The 22,821-nt window shown below is 39.0% G+C and overlaps 2 protein-coding genes across 21 annotated transcripts in view; one reads left to right on the forward strand and one right to left on the reverse strand.

Annotated features, from left to right (window-relative positions):
* Positions 1-354: 354 nt before the first annotated feature.
* LOC114465886 (uncharacterized) lies at positions 355-14,545 on the forward strand. 20 transcript variants are annotated; one of them, XR_003674363.1, is made up of 18 exons: positions 355-841; positions 1,386-1,490; positions 2,541-2,703; positions 3,862-4,054; positions 4,281-4,371; positions 6,375-6,436; positions 6,813-6,921; positions 7,010-7,071; positions 7,460-7,568; positions 7,765-7,826; positions 8,867-8,969; positions 9,963-10,027; positions 12,188-12,244; positions 12,365-12,430; positions 12,744-12,809; positions 13,148-13,213; positions 14,009-14,075; positions 14,318-14,545. XR_003674363.1 is itself a non-coding variant. In XM_028451201.1 (17 exons), exons 1-16 carry the CDS (start codon positions 712-714, stop codon positions 14,036-14,038), a joined length of 1,473 nt encoding a protein of 490 aa, XP_028307002.1. In that variant the 5' UTR covers positions 355-711; the 3' UTR covers positions 14,039-14,075; positions 14,318-14,545. The 20 variants fall into 20 exon arrangements, 11 of the variants coding, with proteins under 11 accessions (XP_028307002.1, XP_028307003.1, XP_028307005.1 ...); XM_028451201.1 differs by lacking the exon at positions 13,148-13,213; XM_028451202.1 differs by lacking the exon at positions 14,318-14,545 and having other exon boundaries at positions 14,009-14,154.
* A 1,946-nt stretch (positions 14,546-16,491) lies between these two features.
* LOC114464219 (bromodomain-containing protein 4-like) overlaps positions 16,492-22,821 on the reverse strand; it is an 8,595-nt gene continuing 2,265 nt past the window's right edge. Inside the window, exons 3-6 of the mRNA XM_028448278.1 lie at positions 19,644-19,750; positions 17,325-18,159; positions 16,808-17,122; positions 16,492-16,729 (exon numbers count right to left, since the gene is read on the reverse strand). Of these exons, the coding sequence (XP_028304079.1) occupies positions 16,614-16,729; positions 16,808-17,122; positions 17,325-18,159; positions 19,644-19,750 (1,373 nt within the window). The 3' untranslated portion in view covers positions 16,492-16,613. The remainder of the gene's footprint in view (positions 16,730-16,807; positions 17,123-17,324; positions 18,160-19,643; positions 19,751-22,821) is intronic.

Below are 22,821 nucleotides of genomic sequence, written 5' to 3' on the forward strand. Positions count from 1 at the left end.
AAAAGGAGCTTCTTTGAATATGTCCCCTTCAAACAGGCATTTAAACTTTAAAAACAAGTCATAGCTCACACGTACCAACTAAACTCCCTGTGCGTTCTCCAATTTCATCCAACAGGTAATATTTGAAAAGGTCATGAGAGGGGGTCGGGGTAAGAGAAGGAATGTTTTTGAAGTCAGACCATATCGGATAATGATGAAGCACATGCAGGTGGAAAAACAAACGCATCAACTAAACTAAGACTGCTTTTTTTTGGCGGGATGGTTGAAATTGTGTGTGTGTGTGTGTGTGTGTGTGAGAATCCTGTGTGCCTGTGTGTGTGTGTGTGTGTGTGTGTGTGTGTGTGTGTGTGTGTGTGTGTGTGTGTGTGTTTGTTTTACGGTTTAGAAGGACAGTTTTCAAGACATTTCAAAGAGTTACGAGGACCCTCCAGTTTATGAGGACAGTTTGCTGTCCTCATAAAATTAACCTTCTAAAACATTTTTTCAGCATGTTTTAATGCCTAAAAAGTGGTTTTCTCAAAAGTCCTTATGTACCAAAAACCTGTCATATGTTGTATACTTGTGTGTCCGACACTACCCCCTATCGGTGGTTGTGGTCCCTGCATCTACGACACACAAGCGCGGGACATTATACACAAGCGCGGGAATTTATACACAGCCTCTCATTGCACATGCGCAATGATCCACACTCCAGCCCGATAGGTGGCGGTAATGCCCCAAAAACTGGTGGCCAAGCGCCAAAAAAACCCAACAGAAGAAGAAGAAGCAGCAGCTGCAGCATGCTCACTGTTTATGCTGAGTGAGGAGCATCGTAGACCGCGGAAAGCACGCCCACAAACAGGTAGGTGAGAGTTTTATTCAGTCACATTTATGTTTGACACATTGCTCTGTTTATCACAAAGTAGTTTAGCTGCGTGCTAATATGGAGCTAAGTGGCTAAAGCCACTGGGATGCTTGTCACCAGTTACACACATAGACATGAATACGTTGACTTCTCATTGGTCCGTGACTGTGTTACGGACCAATGGCCGCCATATTGTGTAGGTCTAGTGTGCCCTTTAAACTAATGCAAGTGAATGGACCGGCGTTCATAAAGTGCCTTTCTACAAAGATATTATAGTTTTTACCTCTTTTAAAAACCCATTCTGGGTTTTGGTTTGAGCTTCAAAACATTGCTTAGCTGGTCAACATGGCGTATGCATTGCCATTTAGTATCTGAGCATGAGGTGGAAGAATAAGCAAACCATGATTACATGCGGGAAATGTTATGTGAATGTTATTAGAGCATAGAACTCGATTTAAACTGTTTGAATATCCATTGTATTAGTGAGATGAAAAGTAGTGAAGTTGTGTTGTTTACATTTTTGTCCTTAATTTCCTTTAAGTCATGCCACGGAGAACTACTCCCCTTCAGGATGCCACTAATCACATCCTTGCAGGAAGAGACAAGAATTCAATGTTGGAAATCAAATATATTAATCCAGTTAAAGGTGAGTGACTTACACTGTACGATACACTGTAGGCTAGGGATGGGTATCATTAAGGATTTATCCATACTACTACTCTTATCGATACTCCTTATCAATTCGGTACTTTATCGATTTTTATTTTTATTTTTTATTTTTTTTTTTATCAATGGAAAAACACAGAATAACAAAAAACCTCAATCTTTTTATTTTCATTTTTTAAATTTAACAATATGGCACACAAAATAAATGAAAAATACAAAATGAAATAGTTCTAAATAAAACATTATAAATGTATTAATAAAACAAAAAAAATACAGTAAAAATAACTTTTTTTAATATTAACAAAACACTAAACCAACTGTCTAAACAATACAAATATTAAAATCAAGCATATGAAACATAACTTTACATGACAAATTGTGCAATTAAGATTAAGAACCAAAATGATGTGTAAAGTGCTAAACAAGCCTCTCTCCTCCTACCATACACACCTCCTAGAATGTGAGCTCCTCTATCTCAAGCTACCATACAGCTAAAACAAACACTGTGGTATAATGTATATTAGAGATGTGAATTTTTGGGTGCCTTATGATTCGATCCAATTTCAATTCTTAGGGTCACGATTCAATTCAAAATCAAATTCGGATTTGTGGCTCACAGCGCCAACACCGGACTCGGTTATGGAATAGAACGGCTTCTCTATCAAAGTGCAGTGTGCTGCTCCGCACACAAACACAACTCCTCTGCTGCTGCTGCTATGGTTCTGCAGTGACGCACATACACTTTTCTGATTCAAAACCACAATAGCTGCTTAAATAGCCATGTGTTTACTGGAATTTGCAGTGCTTTTTGGCTTAAAACCATAACAAGAGTGTTGTAGATAGCGTCTACAGATACGTCTACTCATGGATTGAGCCGAAGAGGCGAGCACCGGGGTCATTTTGATACCGGGTTTCGGTACCCATCCCTACTGTAGGCTAGACTGAGGAGTTACACGTGATGTCACCAATTGAGTTGTATCCAATGGATAGTCTGCTACCCTTTTGTCTCTTAACAAGGTTGTGTCTGCAGGTCGTGGAATCTTCACTTCGGCTGTTTTCAGTCAAGGAGACTTTGTGGTGGAGTATAGGGGGGAGCTCATTGATGCAGCTGAAGCTGAACATAGACGTAAACTGTACCACGATGCACGTTCGATCTTCATGTTTGACTTCACATGGAAGCTAAAGACTTGGTGGTAGGTTCAGAATGACTAATATGTTTAGATTTCTATAGTGAGAAGTCAGGATTTCTGAAGTAAAGATCTCACGTTGCACTTGAAATTATCAACTGTGCATTGAACAGCTATACTTGTATTGGATGTTGTCATTAGCAGTGTTGTGCTAGTTACTGAAGAAAAGTAACTAGTTACCGTTACTAGTTACTTCATTCACAAAGTAACTCAGTTACTATTTTGATTACTTACACCAAAAAGTAATGCGTTACTGGAAAAAGTAACTTTTGAGTTACTTAGAATTAAAGAATGTATTATTTATTTTGGGTCATTTGTGTCCATACAGCTTCATATTAGTGCTGTAATAATATAATAATCCACTGTTGATCAACTGCTATAAAACAACCATAAATGATGTGCATATAAAGCACAAAACGGCTGCTCCAAAATTAAAACAGTAATTTTTCAGCCTTAGCACAGTAATGTAAAGTAAGCTGTGTGCATTCCAGGTGCACATTCTGCTGTTGAAAACGCTTATAGAAATAAATGTGGAAAAACAAATTCACAGCATTTTTCTCAGCTACACAATGCTAAACATATCAGGCTAACGAGCTGCTGTTAGCAGTGACTCAGCAGCAGCGACAGACTGCTTATTTACGACAAAATACAGTGCAATAGTTTGGCTGATCTATCCCTGGATAACAATCAGTCCGTTAAAATCCAGCCGCAGCGTTAGCTTAGCTTCACTGATGCATCTTTTGGAGACAAAAATAATGCGCGTATTTCCACTCTGAGAAGCTCGTCCTGCTCTCGCATTCACTCACCATGATTGGCGCACGTGATGTAAACAGAGACACGCTGACAATGTTTCTTCTGCTTCTTCTGTTTTACCGTGGTTGGCATACCGCAAAAATATGTAGCGCTGCCACTGTAAACAGGAAGTACATTGCAGCTAACAAAGTAACGGACAAATGCACCATATTGTAACGGTGTTTTTTTCTTTAGAAAAATATTGCGTTACAGTACTAGTTACTGTCAAAAGTGATGTTGGGGCGGTAATGCGTTACAAGTAACGCATTACCGCCCAACAATGGTCATTAATGTAGCTGCCTACAAATTAAAGTACAATTGAAAAATGTGTCATAAACGTCTGTTTAGTGAATGATGTTTGTAAATTTGCAGTATTGATGGAACACTTGAAGATGGGTCATTTGGACGACTGGTAAACGATGAGCACAAGTCACCAAATTGCAGAATGAAGTTGATCGAAGCAGAAGGGAAACCACATCTCTGCCTTTTTGCACTGAAGGAAATTACGACAGGAACTGAAATCACCTATGACTATGGTGGGAAAGAATGGCCCTGGCGTAAAGAGGTGGGTCATTGTGATTTTTTTTTCGCCTATGAATTGGTGCCAAGGTTTAAACAATATAGCCTACGCAATACCCATTGCTGTTAGTGCCAACAATTATAACCAAAAAACAGAAGTCACTTCATGGTGGTTTTCAGTCAATCTTGTCAGATGAATCTTGAACTTGCATGACTCGCCCAGGTGATGCCAGCTAGTTTATTTGTTTGTTTTTGTCCTGTATGCTTTGTAGATTCCCCATGCGCTTACAAGCACTGCTGCCCAGGAGTCCATTAAAGACAGTTTCCAAGACCAAATCAGGTCATCCACAGTCTTTATTAAAGGTCAGTGACTGTTTGACTTAATGTTTTATCTAGTTATCAATGGTGTGCTGTAGATGAGTGACAAAGATTTATGCCACATATAGCCAGGAGATGGTTTTACTTAGCTATGGTGGGCATATAAACATTATGGGCCTCATTCATGAAAGATGCGTACGACCGGATTTGTGTGTACACATAGTGCACACCCCAAACGCTGCACCATCTGCGATTTATCTTTTTTTTTTTTTTTTTTTTCCATCTGCGATTTATCAACATGAACGTTGGCGCACGATGCGCTCAGGTGGTACGCCTGTTCAAGAGCAGGTGTATCCTGTACGCACAAACCAGTGACAAACTGCACACAAACACTACTTTTAACCACATGACACGTGTTGCCCTGTTATCTGTCAGTCATTAGGGTGATCTTCCTATTGTAAAATTGTCTTACATTATTATAATTTACATTGGGAAGTATGCCTACATTTATTGTACCTATATTGCTCTTGATACAGCTTTTTAACATTTAAAAACTCATACCAAGATATTTGTAGGAGCTCAATATGTAGCCGAAAACTACAGCATGGATTAATTTTGTACATATTTGTGCATCATCCTGGAGCTGAGATCAAGCAGGCTATGCAGCAGCATCAAGCTGACAAACACACACGTGCAAAAACTCAACTCTGGCTCCGTGTTGCGAGCTGCACCTGTTTAGCGCAGCCAGGCCCTCCCTGTGTGAAACTGGTCTGAGGTCTGATCTTGAACTAGGTCTAAACCACTGCAGCTCTCTGCTGATGTCCACAAGCATTCCCCGCACAAAGGCTATTGCTGTTTGAAGTGGCCTCAGTTGATATATAATATAAAATACATAGACTTATTTAATAGCAAATATCAATGTATTTATCTCGGAGATATAGCATAGGACTATAACGTAATATTTATATAATTCACGTAACATTAAAAGTTTCTTCCCTAGAGACGTCGGTATGCCTTTTTCTCCTCTATCTGTCCCTCTTAACCCTGCCCCTCCTCTCTCTCGCTCTGTCTCTCTGATCGCAGCCAAAACAAACAACGCTGAAAGCTTCAATGACTCGTGCTGTGCCTTTCGAAAATGGGGCAAGTAAAACACTGTGTGCGGGAGTGTGCGCTGTAGAGATCCAGATGTCTCCGTGGGTCGTTGTCAACCGCACTCAAAACAACTTTTTACCGTCAAACTGCATGTTTATTGTGTGCAGGGGAAGCTCAATCACTGCTTCTATGTTGTTTCAGACGGGACAGTGACAGAAAAGTATCATAACGCTCCATTCATCAAATCAGCTCTGATCTCACGTCACCATGGCTCCCTTTAGGGGACAGTCCTCAGAAGGCGATCATTACAGCGCATTAATATATATTGAGTATTGCCATTCTGGTTTGATTGTATGCATCAAAGCATCTTAAGGCAAGGGCAAAATATCCAGATATATATTGTATATTGTGATATAGCTTGAAAATATCGAGATATTAAAAAAAGGCTACATCGCCCAGCCCTAGTTAATTGCCAGATCGAATAAAAAAAATGATAGTAGCCTAATATTATTTTAATTTTTTTATATTATTTGTGTTTTCTAATGGGAAATAACATAATTCCTCCTTTTTATAAAACTCTTTATAATTTCCTGCTCAGATTTGCCTTAATTTGCCCGTATTTCACCTGTTTTTGTCATAAAACTCGTGGGTAAGGCCAGATCAAACATGAATATTTGAAGGCATTTCATGCTAATGACGCTGTTTTTCAGCCGCCGCATTCATCAAAGTCACGTCCTGCGTACACCTGAAAAGGACAGGTACACATGGCTTCATGAATCTGACGTGCCTCTGGTGTATTTCCACAATACACCCAAAATATACGCCATTCTCTACGCAATGTTAGTAAATGAGGCCCATTGTGTCCCAGTGAACCATGTGAACCAGTGATGATGGTGTTGCTTCTTGACATCCCCACTTTCCCTAGCCTTCCTCATATTCTTTCTTGTATTCTGCAGAGACCAGAGAGAGACCAGGAGTCCAGTCCTGCAATATGACATCAGGCAGTTCTGCTTGTGAGGTTAGGTTAAATATCTGTTAAAGCAATAAGTCCCATTGTTTTACAATGGCTAAGAAAAGAAGTATGACACAAGACAAAGCATCACCATGTACACCTGGCATAGTTTTATTGAATGAGGGCACAGCAAAATGTAGTGAATTATTGGTAAATAACAATTCATCCGCAAAATATATTTTCTCTAGCTGAATTGTTAGCAAGTAATTAATAAATGCAGACAGCGTAACCTTTCTAAGGTGTACTAATGTAGAACAAAATGCAGTCAGAAATGTGATATGGGAATTTTACAAGAGGATGCTCAATGACAATAAATTGAATTGAATTGACAATTGTGTAGATGATGTCCAAGTTGTCATCTGCATCTGTTTAACTTGTTTAGACACAGCTCAGTGGTGCAAGCATCCCTTCTGGCCAACACTCCGTAGCAGAGCTTGGTGACCATGCCCATGACTTGGAACTCAATGTTTTCTCTACAGACTTATCCAGAGGTGTGTCTTTGCTTGGATTGGCAATGTTTGATAAATACTGGGGTCTTGCAAAGCACTGTGCCTTCATGTCCTGTGTTCTCCTCAACAGACACCGAATTGAGAGCAGAGTGTCAGTCATTTGGTCCCACACCAGACAGCCCTGTGCATGAGGTTAGTTTGAATTCAGCTGTTTATTTTGGGATGTATGAATGTTTAGAAATGATGTAGTTTCGTAAGGGACATATTTGCGATTGCTGGACTTTTATTTTGACAAGTTGTCGTTGTTCTGTCTTCTACATTCATGAAAGGTTTGTTATGAATGTTGAGCCATGTCTTGTGAAACAGTCATGAATGCTTTTTGTGCAGTTTATGACAGCTGCTATGAATGTGTTGTGAACTCACCCGTCAATTAAAGTGTTACCACACTTTGTTACCCTGGCTACATCATTTTGAGTGTCATAAACTTCAAGGTTTGAGTGAGGGTGTCCCTTTAATGTAAAATGGACACTGTACCAGTTGGTGCCTGTTCGTCTTTGCATATTGCTGTTCTTTTTTTTAGGTGCAATGTGTCGGAGGTCAATGCAGCACTGTGAAAGAGGGGATTGGAGAAGTTGGTGTCCAGCACCAGGAGGTGTCACCCCCTATGTTCTCAACAGACCTTGCCAGTGGTCAGTGATAGTTTTGAGTAAATGTTGCTAACTTCTGGCAATGCATGTCATGCCTGCTAAGGGTTTGCAGCATAAAAATGTGGCAATATGAGGCCATTTTTAGTCAGGGATGTGAGTTGAGTATCTTATGGCTATATTTGGTTTTATGACTTGAGGAAAGTTAAGCACTGAATCTCCCCTGTTTTCCCTCGTACAGAGACCAAATCAGGATTGGAGTGCCAATCATCCAGAGCCGCACCAAACGACTCTGCTTGTGAGGTGAGTTTGAATTTACCTGTGTTTTGAAATTGACCAATGGTTAGAAGTACTGTGATGTTCCATGGGACACAATTGTCAGTATTTTAGTAGTTTATTTTATGTGTTTGGGACAGTGCATGTTAATGAACACACGTCTCTGGATTGAAAGTAAGTAAAGTGAGGAAACATCTTGAAGCTACTGTAGAAATGTCCTCTATTCAGCATGGATGGTCCTTACAAACCATGGTGTCCCCCTAATACTGGTGTTTTTCTGAGTGTGTCATACACTGGGAGTTAAATAGTGGAATTGTTCTCTATTCAGCATGGATGGTCCTTACTAACTATGGTGTCCCCCTAATACTGGTGTTTTTCTGAGTGTGTCATACACTGGGAGTTAAATAGTGGAAATGTTCTCTATTCAGCATGGATGGTCCTGATGAACCATGGTGTCCCCCTAATACTGGTGTTTTTCTGAGTGTGTCATAGACTGGGAGTTCACTAGTGGAAGACTGGGGGTTTGAGCATGGATGTCATTAAAAGTCCAAAGGACAGCGTCCTTGCATACCTTGAGTTTCTGTGCAAAAAACATAGAATTGTTTTAACTTTTGTTGCTTTACTGAAATAGATAGTCCATGGTTAATTAACATATGTCCTTGCAGTTTGAGGTTATGTAGTGCTGTGGCTAGGAAGAAGAGAATAATTGTCCCTATCAGTTAGTTACCCACTGTTTCACTAGTGGCCTATATTGTAGAGAGGCAGGTTCAGAAAGTACACGTGTTGTGTTTTTAAATGCCAAAGTTCCAAGTATAAGCATATCTTTCTCTTTTGTGTGTGTGATGAGTGACATCCCTACGGTTAGCCAAGCTAAACATAAGTCACAGGAATTGAATAGATTTGCTTAGCTATTATATCTCAAAAGTAACTTCTTTCCCCCTTTTATCTTTCCTGATGGATTTGTAGAAAAGGTTGTGTGAAAGTTTTTGTCTTTTTTTTTAATTCATTATATAATTTGTTTGTGTAAAGGTTAACATTATTTCATGTTTTGAACATTTTTGTCACAGTGTACAATCCATAAGCTGGTTTTTGAATTGGTGAGAATTGACAAATGCTGGATATGCCATTCACCTTTGACATCTATCAGATGGCCCGGTTTAAGATGCAAACGTAAGTGTGTTATTCATCTTCTCCTAATTAATGCTCTTCTCAGTATACCATAGTTTTCATGTCATGGGGCAGTTTCAGACTTGCACCTATAAAGCATGAACACATGTTGATTGAATGTTTTCTCAGTTCAAACCATTGCCGTGAACACTGGAGTGGCAGATACTATGACGTACCAAGCAAGTGTGTTTGCAAATGGAGGCACGTGGCGAGAACAGGGAGCATATGTGCAAACTAGTCGCCTTTTGTTAATTTACCATTTTGGAATCAAAATAGGCCATTCACGTGAAGCGAAGGAGGTTTTTTTTTTTACTGGGGGGGGGTTTGGACGGTGAGTCGCATCACAAATTTATCACGCAGGGTTTCCCTATCCCTGGAGACTATCACCTTTGGGTATTATCATTTATATTATTAGGCTATTTACATTTTCCTATTGCTCTTGATTAGACTTAGGCCTAAGTTAGGCTACAACCTTAACTCCTCACAAAATGTATCGCTCTTTCATCCAGTACGTTGCAGCTCGGCTAAATGTATTTTTCATGAACCATTCATTTGCGTGACTCCAAAATAAAACTACAACTTATAGATGAGTTGCTTCAAATGTCAACCCAATGGCACAATAAGTGAAACTCCACTGTTTTAATTGTTGTTTGGACAAATTTCAACAAGCCCATATTTGTAATGTTACCAATGCAAAAAACTCTTCTTGGTTTGATGCTTTGACTTTGAATGGGTAAAGTAAATGCTCTGCCACTCCAGTGAATTCTACCTTAATGGTTCAAACCTGTCTACTTTTTGTCTAAATTGAATTTTATCCATCACTCAAACTGTGCATTTGTACTAAACAGTTAATTTTGTTCACATTTCTTGATTTTGTATGTTTCAGAAGTGTGAAGCTGTTTGCATTTAATAAGAAAATGAGCATGTAATCGGTCAGCATGGGAAACTGCTAAATTGTTGTCTAATGCTATGCTTTGTCTAATTTTGTCTATGAAGAATGCTGTGGTGTGTGGCATAAAATCTGCCTCCAGAAATCCTCAGAAGACTGGGATATATTAGATGTAAGTGTACATTGAAGTATATATCAATATGATGAGTTTGTTTTTGAAATCCATATATCCCATGTGTATTTCATTCCTTCATTCATTCATTTAATGTACTTTACAGGAGGATGTCTCATCTGATGACGAGTACATCCCAGAGTCTGTATCAGGTTCAGAAAGCTCAGGGACAGAGTTCAGTGTTGAGTTGCCTGAACCATCCAAAACGTCCCATACCACTAATATGCCTGATTTAGGCATTACATTTGCTGAACAAGAACAAATGATGATGGATCTAGAAACTACCGGTGATCTCCAAAGTGACCCCGAACCGAAACCAGAAAGCTCAGAGTCATATATGCAGAAAACGAGAGATACGAGTACCGAAAAGGGTACTGTGGATATTCTTGGCCAAAGTAAATCCCAAACCAAATCAGGAAAACTCCTTAAAAGCCATGTCAATTATTGTTTTGTATGTGGAAAACCTCAAACAAAACTTGCACGTCATCTCGAGAGGCATGTAAATGAAAATGCTGAAATCGCACAGGCACTCCAGTTCCCCAAATCATCAAAGGAAAGAAAGGTTATTCTTGGAAAATTACGAAACCTTGGCAACTTCAAGCATAACTCAGTCGTTAACACCACAGGGTCAGGCTGTCTTAAAGTGAAAAGGAGTTCCAAACAGAGCAAAAGCTCTGAGACGTATGATTACTGCTTGTACTGTAAGGGTATGTTATCCAGAAAAGAACTTTCTCGACATATGAAAAGATGTGCTCTGAGACCAGAGAATAATGTTGAAGAGGGACCTGAGTTGAGAGAGAGAGTCATTGGTATAGCATCTGCTCAATCTACAATGCCCCAGCCAATTTCAAGTGAACTTTGGTCATTGCTGGGCAAAATGCACAAGGATGCCGTGTCGTCTGCAGTAAGGAATGATCATTATCTCATGCAGTTTGCCCAGTCTCTCTTTAATAAACATGGAAGTGACCGATCAAAGCATGAATATATAAGACAGAAAGTAAGGGAACTTGGGAGATTACTTGTGACTTTGCGCCACACAACTAGAATCCAGAACATGGAAGAGGCAATAAAACCAGGCAACTTCCTTACTCTTACTAGTGCTGTCAAAAGAGTTTCAGGTTTTGATAACAAAAACAACACATACAAAGCCCCAAGTTTGGCCCTGAAAATTGGACATTCTCTTAGAAAGATAAGTGACCTCATGATGTGTCGTGCCCTCATGGAAGAGGACCAAGTGGCGATCGATTCCATCAAAAGGTTTCATACACTTAATGAAACAAAGTGGTCTGAATTAGTTTCCCATTCTGCTTTATCAAACCTGAGCGAGGCACAATACAACAAGAGCACCAGGCTTCCACTGGCCAAAGACGTTCAGAAGCTACAGTTATATCTTGGTCAGCAAATGGAATTGGCTAAGGAGAAACTAACCGATAACCCAACAGCAGGCACTTATGCAGCACTAGCAAAGGTGACCCTCTGTCAAATCATTTTGTTTAATAGGAGGAGGGAAGGTGAAGTGGCGCGGATGACTGTAAAAAAATTTTGAAGATCGTGACATGTCACAACTTAACGATGATATAAGCACTGGGCTTACAGAAGTTGAGAAGAGACTCTGCAAACAATTCGTCAGAGTGGAATTAAGGGGGAAGAAAGGACGAAAGGTTGCTGTGATTCTGACTCCTGATATGACTGCTAACCTGTCACTCCTCATTAGTAAGAGGAAAGAGTGTGGAGTTACTGAAAACAATGATTACCTCTTCGCTGTTCCTTGTAGTGGTGGTCACTACAGAGGGCAGTTTGGTCAATTTGCAGATGCTTGTGGAGCCAAAGATCCTCAAAACCTCAGATCCACTAACCTTCGCAAACAGATCGCCACAATAAGCCAAGTCATGAACTTGAAAGATAATGAACTGGACCAGCTGGCCAATTTTCTTGGCCATGACATTAGGGTGCATAGAGAGTATTATCGACTGCCCCAATCAACAATTCAGCTGGCTAAGATCTCAAAGCTGCTTATGGCTATGGAGAACGGAAGTGTGAAGGATATTCAAGGAAAATCTCTAGATAAAATTGATTGTATCCATCATTTATGTTGTTAAATCTACTTAGTGTATGTGTATATGGTTGGTGTAATAACATTTTTCCAATTTAATTTAATAGATGACATCGTTGATATGGATACAGCACAGCAACTTCCTAATGTTTCCACTCTGCAAGGTACCGTTCAAATGTGGTCCCAAAATGCGGATTTTGTAATTGTATTAGTGAAAATTTGTTATTGCCTACCCTCCTTGCTGTGTAGTTGATGCCATTTTTTTTGTCTTGTTTTGTTTTTAGACAATGAAGACATGTTGGCTTCTGGCACTTTTGGATCGCCTCACCTCTCTGAGACCACAGCTCAAGGTATAATCTCAATAATGGACCCAAAGTTTGCCCAACATGTGTCATGTAATGAGCTGGGATCTGTGGGTTCATTAGACTATATTAAAATGGTTTTAGTCAGAAATTTGCTAGTAGTACGATTGTTAAAAACTTTGTTAGAAGCACAATTTCTTGGTTCATATTTTGATTGTATTGGTGAAATATTTAAAATTTTTATATACATTTAGATAACAGCCTACTGTCATTACAACATGCATGAACTTCTTATTGCCTACCCTCATTGCTGTGTAGTTGATGCCATTGTTTGTTTTTTTTTGTCTTGTTTTGTTTTTAGACAATGAAGACATGTTGGCTTCTGGCACTTTTGGATCGCCTCACCTCTCTGAGACCACAGCTCAAGGTATGGTTATGGTTATTGCTATTTGGCAGATGCCTTTGTCCAAAGCGACATACAAATAAAAGTAGGCCAATCTTTACAGCTAACCAACTCGTCTATGCCTCCCGGTATCCCGGGCGATCATATGATCATAGCAACCACAGAAGAATATTGTACTGGAAAAAGTACAGAACATTTACTTAAACCAAATGGATAATATGAAAGTTAAAGCTGTTATGTGCATGGCAGTAAAATATATTACTGTTTTACATGTATTCCCATTCTCCATGGCCATGGTGTTTGATTGGTAGGTAGACAGGCTCTTTAAGCCCATACATTTATACTGTGCAATATTTTTTTAGATGACCTGGGGAACTCTGTCTGTGTGACTTCTGGTTCACCTCATCTCCCTGACTCAGTTACTCAAGGTATTTTTTAAATGCTGTCCATCACTAGGCACGCTTGCTAATGTGCAGTCTACACTTACATTATGTTTGGTTAGACATACACTATATTGTCAAAAGTATTGGGTCACCTGCCTTGACTCACATATGAATTTAAGTGACATCCCATTCTTAATCCATAGGATTTAATATGACGGCGATCCACCCTTTGTAGTTATAGCAGCTTCAACTGTTCTGAGAAGGCTTTACACAAGGTTTAGGAGTGACTTTATGGGAATTTTTGACCATTCTTTCAGAAGCGCATTTTTTTTTTTTTTTTTTTTGAATGCTTTTATTGTCATTGTACACATGTACCATGGGATTAAAACAAGCCAACTCCAGTAACAGTGCAAGAAATAAAATAAATAAATAAACAATATATACAATATAACATAGGACATAAATAAATAGTACAGGAAAGGAGGTAAAGGAACGGAGAGCCGTGAGCCACTACGACCACGCGCGCTGCCATAGTAACAAGAAGCACATTTGTGAGGTCACACACTGATGTTGGACGAGGAGACTGGCTCTCAGTCTCCACTCTAATTCATCTCAAAGGTGTTCTATAGGGGGGGCACAGCAAAAAAAAGTTTGGGAAGCACAGGTATAAAGCATATAAAGAAGCTGGATATATTTTGTTTTTTATTATCACGCACATTTAGTCTACACAAGTTCCAGGGTGTTTGGCAATTTTGAACAGCAACATCCCTACCTGCAAGTACATCTTGAAGGATCTTTTGTCTTTTTTTATCTTCCAATCTTAATCTCTAATTTTTTCAGGTTCCCGTGTTTCATCAAGGCGGTGTGTGAAGAAACCATGGACTGAGAAGGAGATACAAGCTGTGATGAAACATATGAGGCCTTTTATTGAAAATGGTTTAACTGCCACCATTCAGCAGTGCCTGAAGTGCAGGGAAAAGGAACACCCTATCTTGGAGACAAGATCCATTCAAAACATTCGAGATTTTGTACGCAACAGAGGCGTGGCCTTTAAAAGACATTCTGAGGCTAAATGCTAAATGCACTTTTGGATAGCCTGAGCCTTTACTTTTTTCTAGGCATGTTTTATAAGTTGGTGTCTCGTTTTAAGAAATGGTTTAGGTCACGCAGGTTGGCGGTTGGTTGAGGACATGAAAATGTCCATAATACTAGTGAGCAAGGATGCAAAGATAGTTGCTGGTGGGGTTGAGTTCGTCCTTGTGGATGCAAGCACTGCTTTTGTGTTGTGCTTATAGGTTTTTGTCACTTCTAAATTATTTTGCTTGCAGGCAGGTTTTCGTTTGTATTGCTTTATTATTAGCCTGGACCTTTTAATGTCAGGATTCGCTTTCATTTTCCTTTAAATTTTTACAAATCTCTATTTTGTTAAGAAAAGGATTCTTGAGATGACCAAATAAAGTTCAGTGATACATCAACTGTTGTGCTGTGTGTTAATAATGACATACCTACAAAAAAACCCAGAGGAAAATTTTACTGCTCAAACATGTCTATTCTTAAACTTTTGAAGACAAAAATGTGATTCTCATCTGTTACTCCTAAAGCGTTTTAGGAGCAAAAGATGAGATCAGAGTTTGAGACATAATTGAGACATACATGAGACATGAGAGAGAAACTGTTTCTATGGCTTATTTTGTTTCTCCTAAAATGTCTTAGGAGCAACCGATGAGACCAGAGAGTGAGACCTACTTGAGACACATTGGAGAATCAGTTTTACGCCTCAATGACGCCTACCATGGAGACAAAAAACAGACTTAAAAAAACTTCTATGAAGAAAAATAATTATGCTTGTAAATACAGAAATGCTTTTCATTGAACAATTTTTACAAAACTATTTCAATTTTAAATGAAAGTAAATCTCTAAATTAGACTAAACAAACCGAAAGTAGATTATAAATGCTTAAATTAAATGATTAAACGATGTCATCCAAAGCTCAAAATGAAAAAAAAAAAATATATATATATATATATATTTTATTATAATTATTATTATAATAATAATAGTACATACATACTTAGAATACCATATAATTTAATGCATTTAATTATTAAGTGAATTATGGTATTGCACAGATAAATACACAGATTAAGACATCTCAAGCAGTGTTTTGCCATAATGTTGCTAGCCATCCGACACATCCTGAATTACATTAGGCACTGGCATCTGTTGGCTATTGGTCAATGTATCGCATTATGTCCGGCCTCCTGCTGACAACTATCTTTGATGTGTTGCTTTAAAAGTCTGGTCAAACCCTGGTTTCCCCAGAACTTCATGGGATACAGTTACTGACCAGTGTGCTGACAAACTTCTCCATATGCATACGTTTTATTTGCACGAATAACTACACACTTGATTCTGGACACCTCTTTATTTATCTGCATTGAAAACACAGAACTGAATGAGCCTTTAAAGCGCCAATGTTTCTGTGATCCTGACTCACACATTTACCATTGGTATTATATGGAATGCTGAGATACTGAGATGTTCTTACCTGAGCTGAGATGAGTTGATGTGTACCTGTCTTGTTTGTGCGTGCGCTCAGTCAGGCAAAAAGACCAAAGATGTTGTTAGAATGTGGCCTCTCCCAGTATATTCCTATAGCTCCAAACGGGGGTGAAATTAGAAGGGACCAAGCTCTTTCACGTTTTCCCTTTTTAAATACAGTTACGTTAGTAGTTACACGATAGTGTGAATATCTTCACTCCTAAAGAATTCTCTGCGCCGATGGCTCACAATATAGTACCCCTTTTTATCCGCTTAGAATATCTACATGTTTAATTTTGTGTCACTATACTTGGATCGTGTAACTTGTAACTGTATTTAAATAAGGAAAACGTGAAAGAGCTTGGTCCCTTCTAATTTCAACCTCGTTTGCTACCATAGGAGTATGCTAGGAAAAGCTAAATGCTAATAACATCTTAGGTCTTTTTGCATGACTGAGCGCACGCAAAAAGACCAGACAGGTACAAATCAACTCGTCTAAGCTCAGGGAAGAACATATCTCAGTATGGAAAAACAAACTATTCCTTTAAATTTCTAGAACAGCAGCAACAATTGTCACCATTATGACACACACAAAAAAATGCTACTTTTGAAAAGGTTATGACAGCACTCTCTCTGGATTATTATTCTTCATCATCATGTCCAATTCCTATGTGCCTATTTCAACCAATGTTATTGTAAAAAAAGAATCTTTCAAATAACACAAAACTCTCAGTCCAATATTGTTATTTATTATGTCCATTAACTGTAAACATCTCCTGAACATTGTTTACTGAAAGTGCTGCATAGAAAAAGAATCCGATGAACGATGATCTTACCAAAAAGCAGATCGTAACAAGGATCAGTTTGCAATTTGTTTTTTTTTTACAGTCATATCACCCAGCCTTAACTCAGAAGACTCCGGGCTGCTCTTGCACGGCATTTATTGATGAGTGCTTTTTTCACTTTTGACATCTCCACCGGAACCCATCCTGTCAAGGTGCAGCAGTGCATGATGTAAGCTGTAGACAGAGAGAAAAAAATTGTCAAGATATTTGTAAGACATAATCATTTTGTAAAAATGAAAAATATACACTTACTCAATACTGCGTCTACTTTACGCTTATTCAGCTGTGTCTTGCCTTCAGGAATTTTTCCATGTTTGCCGAATGCAACACAATTCCTGCACTCCTCTGGTGAGAACACTTCATCAAACAGAAGGTGGAACAGGCGGAGGCAGTCTTTCTTGGCCTCCACTTTAATTGCAACAAGACGAGTTGCAGAGATGTACAGGCCGCTTCCCGGGTACAGTTCTTTCTTGTCTCTTTGTGGACCCTGGTGTCCCTCCTTGGTGCTTGGTACTATTCCTTCAATTTTGCCCAGAAGCTTCCTGATATTCTCCAGATCTGCACAATCTGGAGCACATAAAATAGAAATCAACTTTGGTTTCTATCTGCTTAAAGTGTCTGGTCTGGTTTAACCAGGTCTAAACCAGGTCAAAACCAGGATTAAACCAGGACAGATCCGGTTTTGTCCCGGTTTCGATCTGGTTTAAACCTCGTTTAGTCCTTGGTAAGACCTGAAGGCTTAAATAATGAAAAACATAAGTGGACTTACCTATAGTGTTCAGCACCTCCAGCCTCTTATTGTCTTCTTTCAGCCTTGCAAACTCTGCTGCACAATGCTCGCAAGGTTGAAAACCTTGTTCGCTAGACTGTGGGGTCTCACATGGCTCACCATACTCTTCTATTGGACTACGCTCAAGTATTATTGTGTCAGCAGTACTTGTGTCTGAGATGGCGCCATTGTGCTCCACTCTGCTACTGCCTGGAGGGGTGTTTAACATCTTCATGAAGCTGCTTCGGACAGAATGAGGAGGGGTTTCAATAGCTGACTGGAAGACATCTTGATTGACACCATGTTTGTCAGGAGTCCCCTGGCTAACAATAGTACTGTGGTGAACCTGAGCGTACACCTGCTGTGATGTACTAGGTGTGAGCTGATAATAGCTGCTGAGGGATTTGGAATATGATGGCCCATAGAGAGGTGGTGGCTGGACCTCAATAGATTGAAGAGGCTGGTGGTAAAGAAGGTGAAGCGGCGGTGGAGACTGTTGCGGAGAGGATTGGAGAAGCTGGTATGGATGAGACTGGTGTTGAGATTGTTGCTGAAGATGCTGGTTGGAAGGAGCATGGATGGCTGAGGCAACCTGGTGCTGCTGAGATGGTTGCTGTACAGGCTGAAGGGCTGAGGCTACCTGGTGCTGCTGAGATGGTTGCTGTACAGGCTGAAGGGCTGAGGCTACCTGGTGCTGCTGAGATGGATGCTGTACAGGCTGAAGGTCTGAGGCTACCTGGTACTGCTGAGATGGATGCTGTACAGGCTGAAGGTCTGAGGCTACCTGGTGCTGCTGAGATGGATGCTGTACAGGCTGGAGGGATGACGCAGGCTGCTGCAGAGTCGGGTGAGATGGGGAAGAATTATAAAAATTGTGATGTTGCGATGCCACAGCGTCTTTGTTCTTTGAGAGGGTTTTCTTAGTATCTTTTTTTTGTGTTTGTTCCGATGTACTCCACAGTTGCATTATAAAATTTGTGGTCAGACCAGCGAGCCAGAATTTCCTCTCCAGGGCTCAAGTCGTGAAAATCCTGAACAGGTTTCTCATTCTTCCTTAAAACATCACAGATGTTGAACATTTTTCCGGTGTATCCATCTTCGAAGGACACAAAGACAAACGAACCTAAAAATGGAAACAAAATATATCAAACAGCAGAAAAAGGCTAATCCCCATAATAAGGTGTTCAAATATAGCGCTGATTCAATATTTCTCCATAGATAGAAAATCATAATTTCTAAGATCTTCAAAAAAAGGTTGAACATTTTTACCTTTCACCCCTACACCTTTTGGCGAATCAAGAAGTGGCTGGTAGCACATGGCTTTTTTTGGTGGAAGGCGATGCCTTTTGGGCAGCTCCTTTATCTTTCTGCTCTCCATACTGAAATTAAGAAATACATTTTTTAGTATTGATTTTAAAATAACAAATTATAGGTTTTAAAAAGTGAAGCCACAGCAGTGTGATTATTGCACACCTGTAATGCTTAAGACCAGCCAATCAAGCATCAATCGTTTTTAATAATACAAAAATTTAAAAGGCGCTCAAGGTCTTGACAAATTGAGATACTTGCCCATCAAGCAAATTGTTTTTATATCTACCAGTTTGGAAAAATAGATTTTGAATTAAGGTTAAATTAATATGGTATTAATATGCATAATTTTCATTTACATGTGTACATCGAGAAAATGTTACTTTAGTACTGTGAGAAAAAAAGTGATTCAAATTTGAGTTGTGACAGTTAAGTGAAACAAAACATGAAACATTGTAAAACAAAAATATTTTAGAAGAAAACTGCATATAAATACAAAAAACATTTTTTATGTGAAAATGCAGCTTAGTCACTTAAAGATTTACTCACATATAATCATAATAAATTACATTTAAAAAAAATATTTAATCAAGTAAGAGAACAAATACTTCTGAGTAAAATTACAACAAAGTAACTGATAAAACTACTCGATAATTTAGGCCCAATTTCTTCAAAAAGTAAGTAACTGAGCAAATGAGTACTACCCACCTCTGCATGTGGCAGCTAGCCTTCAAAGGCAAATGAATTATAATTTAAGAAAGATTCTTCTCATTTCCTCAATAAAATGGGCTTCATATGTACACGAGAAATCATTTTCCCCACTGACATATTTTTGGACTCTAACCATGGCTGGTTGGAACGCGTGGTTTGGGTTAGCTAGCGCTAGCACAGCATGCTAGCGCTAGCGCTAGCGCGCTAACGTTTTCCTTGTAGTCGTACGAACGTGAATTACAGAATAATTAAAATTAGAGCAACTTAGCTCATACCACGCACTAACAAAGAAGCACCTACCGTCTTTGAGGTCTGCTTTTCATTCGGAGTAGGACTGCTGATGTCTTTCGCTGCGTGCTCGGGACCGCCGTCATTGCCATCTGATGTGCGTAACGTTGGTGAGACATCTCAAACAGCCAATCATTTGAAGCAGGAAACACTCTTAGCCAATGACAGGTCTGATCACTTGCGCGCCCACTTTCAAAACAACCAATCATATTTCAGGATCTGAAACGGACAGCTCTGAAACTGAACGTATTGACGTTGCTTCTTGTTCACTTCTCCACTCACTGCACTGCATGGTGTCTGTCATTTGGTGAGTACAAATTTTTATTATAATTATATATGACCGTGGTTTTCCATTTGTTATTGGAGGTCAGAACTGTGAACTATTTTTTAATTATTATTATTATTATTATTATTATTATTATTATTATTATTATTATTTATTTATTTATTTTTTATTTTTTTTTTTTAACCCATTGAAAATAACTGTGTGGACAGCGGACAGACAGTACAGGACAGACAGTAGAGGACAACAAAATTATTAGGAACACAAGAAATGTAAAATGATTGTTGCCGCATATTATTTTTTGATGCTAATTAACTCAGGACACAGCTATTTTGTTTTCACCAACTCGGGACTGTTCCAAAGTGGGACATTCCTACAAACGGAACGCAGTATAAATAGCATGACCAATCATGTATTGATCTTTCAGTAAGATATGCATTATTCAGTTTCATAACAGACTTTATTTTGTCTTTTTCTATTAGAGTTAACTTGCATTTGAAAATGCCACACAAACCTGATCCACGCTGGAGGAGAAAGAAGGAAGCGCTTAAAAGATACAGGAGAAAGGTATTTTGCTTAGATCAATGTAATTGCATTGTTTGAATCAAAGAGATAATAAAAAATACATTATGGCAGTGGTTCTCATTTGGTATAGCTAACTTCAACTAAAATAACTGAAACAATCTTACTTACCAAACACACTAGCTATCACCGTAAACAAGTAAATTCAGGTTAGAAAATAGTCTACAAACTGCTTTTATTTTTCTTGATAAATAATTTAAATGTAAAATATATTTCTTTACATGACGCTAAGTGAAAATAGAAAAGTTGTTTAATATCATTGTCTAAATAAATTGTGCAGGCTTTAAAACAAGCACGCATAGTGCATATTAATTAAATAAAAAGGTTTTCTCCTCTCATAAACTGGGATGTCAAAATAAATTCCCAGTTCTCCAGTGTAAAATAGGACATGAGTAATGGACCATTTTTGTTTTTCATGTATATTATTTTTGTTTTATAGATTCAGCAAATCTTGGAACTAATGCCAATGAAGAGGACCCAGTTTTTGAATTGGCTCCTTCTCCCCCAACACCTGTGCTCCCTTCATCGTCAGATAATGCTGCTGTGACTGCTGCGACTGCAGTGACTACGGAGAGTGTTGAGACGGACTCAGCATCTTATCTAATTGACACACCGGATCACCTCTCGGACTATGATGAACTTTTGGATGAGAACTTCAACACATGTAATGAGGAGAGTGCCGATGAGAATATGGATTTTAACACTGACACAGATGCAAAAGACATGCCTCTTTACGCTAATGCACCCCTTTCTGTAGCAGAAAGCCTAATTCTTATTATGACCTTTGCAAAAAGACACAAACTAACAGGTAAAGCACTTAATGACTTGATTACTCTGATTAGTTTGCATTGTCCATCTGAGATCCAGACCGAATGTCTTAATAGTTTACAAAAATTTAAACAATTCTTTGATCAGTCATCTGCTACAACTGTACATTTGCACAAATATTGCAGTGGGTGCTTCTTATCAGTTGAAAGCACAGAGGAAAAATGCAAATCATGTGCTGCTGATTTATTGGTGGATGGTTCTTCTTATTTCATTGAAGTATCAATTGAAGCACAATTGAAATCCCTGTTTGCTAAACAAGGATTTGAGGAGCAACTACTGTTCAGATTCAAAAGACAGAAAAGGGCCAACAACAGTGTTGAAGAAATTTATGATGGAGACGTCTATAAAACATTACTACAAGGCAACGGTCCCCTCAATGACCCCAAAAATATTTCATTGACTTGGAACACAGATGGAGTACCTATTTTTAAGTCTTCAAAGTTTTCAGTGTGGCCTTTTTATTGTATTATAAATGAGTTAAGCTTTGTTCAACGCACAAAACGTGAAAACATGATATTTGCTGGTCTTTGGTTTGGGGATTCAAAACCATCTATGTTGACCTTTCTTAAACCACTGATTGAGACTCTGAACAAAATGGAATTAGAAGGTGTTACTGTCACATTTGCAGGGGACTCAGCACCTTTTACGTGCAAAGTTTTCACCATCGCTGGAACATGCGATCTACCAGCAAAAGCATTAGTTCTCAACACTGTTCAATACAATGGTAAATTTGGATGTTTAAAATGTGAACAGCCGGGGCAAACTGTGAAAACAGGAGAAAAAGGACACGTTCATGCATTTCCATTCCAGACTGTAGACCCAAAAGGTCCAGCATGTACACATGAAGACTTCATCGATGAAGCCCGGAGGGCTTGTGTCTCTGATAGCATTGTACAGGGAGTGAAAGGCCCTACATATCTCAGCAGACTAAAAAGTTATGATTTAGTCCGGAGTACTGGCATAGACTACATGCATTGCGTACTGTTGGGAGTGATGCGGTTGCTGATGTGCCTGTGGTTTTCCACAGAGTTTTCACGATGTTCATTTAGTATGGGCCGATCAATTGAAGAAGTGGACAAAAGACTAAGAGAAATCCAGCCACCATTTACCATAAGATTTCCACGATGTGTGTCTTCTCATAGAATGTTTTTCAAAGCATCAGAGTATCGATCCATACTGTTATTTTTTGGGCCTGTTGTGTTTTGGGGTCTTCTTGATGATTTGTACTACCACCATTTTTTACTGCTTAGTGAGGCAGTGTTCATCATAGGAATGGGATCCACACAAGGTTCCTGCTGCTTAACAGAAGGTTTTCCTTGCCGCCATGATGAATTCATGTTGGGTATGGGATACATATGTATGTGTATATACGTATATATGCATATGTGTGTATCCATAAAATGAAGAGTCCGTCCTTAAGACTGCTCTACTGTAAAGTGCCTTGAGATACCATTGGTTATGATTTGGCGCTATACAAATAAAGATTGATTGATTGCT

This window comes from Gouania willdenowi, chromosome 6 (genome assembly GCF_900634775.1).
Source record: "Gouania willdenowi chromosome 6, fGouWil2.1, whole genome shotgun sequence".
NCBI classification, from domain to species: Eukaryota; Metazoa; Chordata; class Actinopteri; order Blenniiformes; family Gobiesocidae; genus Gouania; species Gouania willdenowi.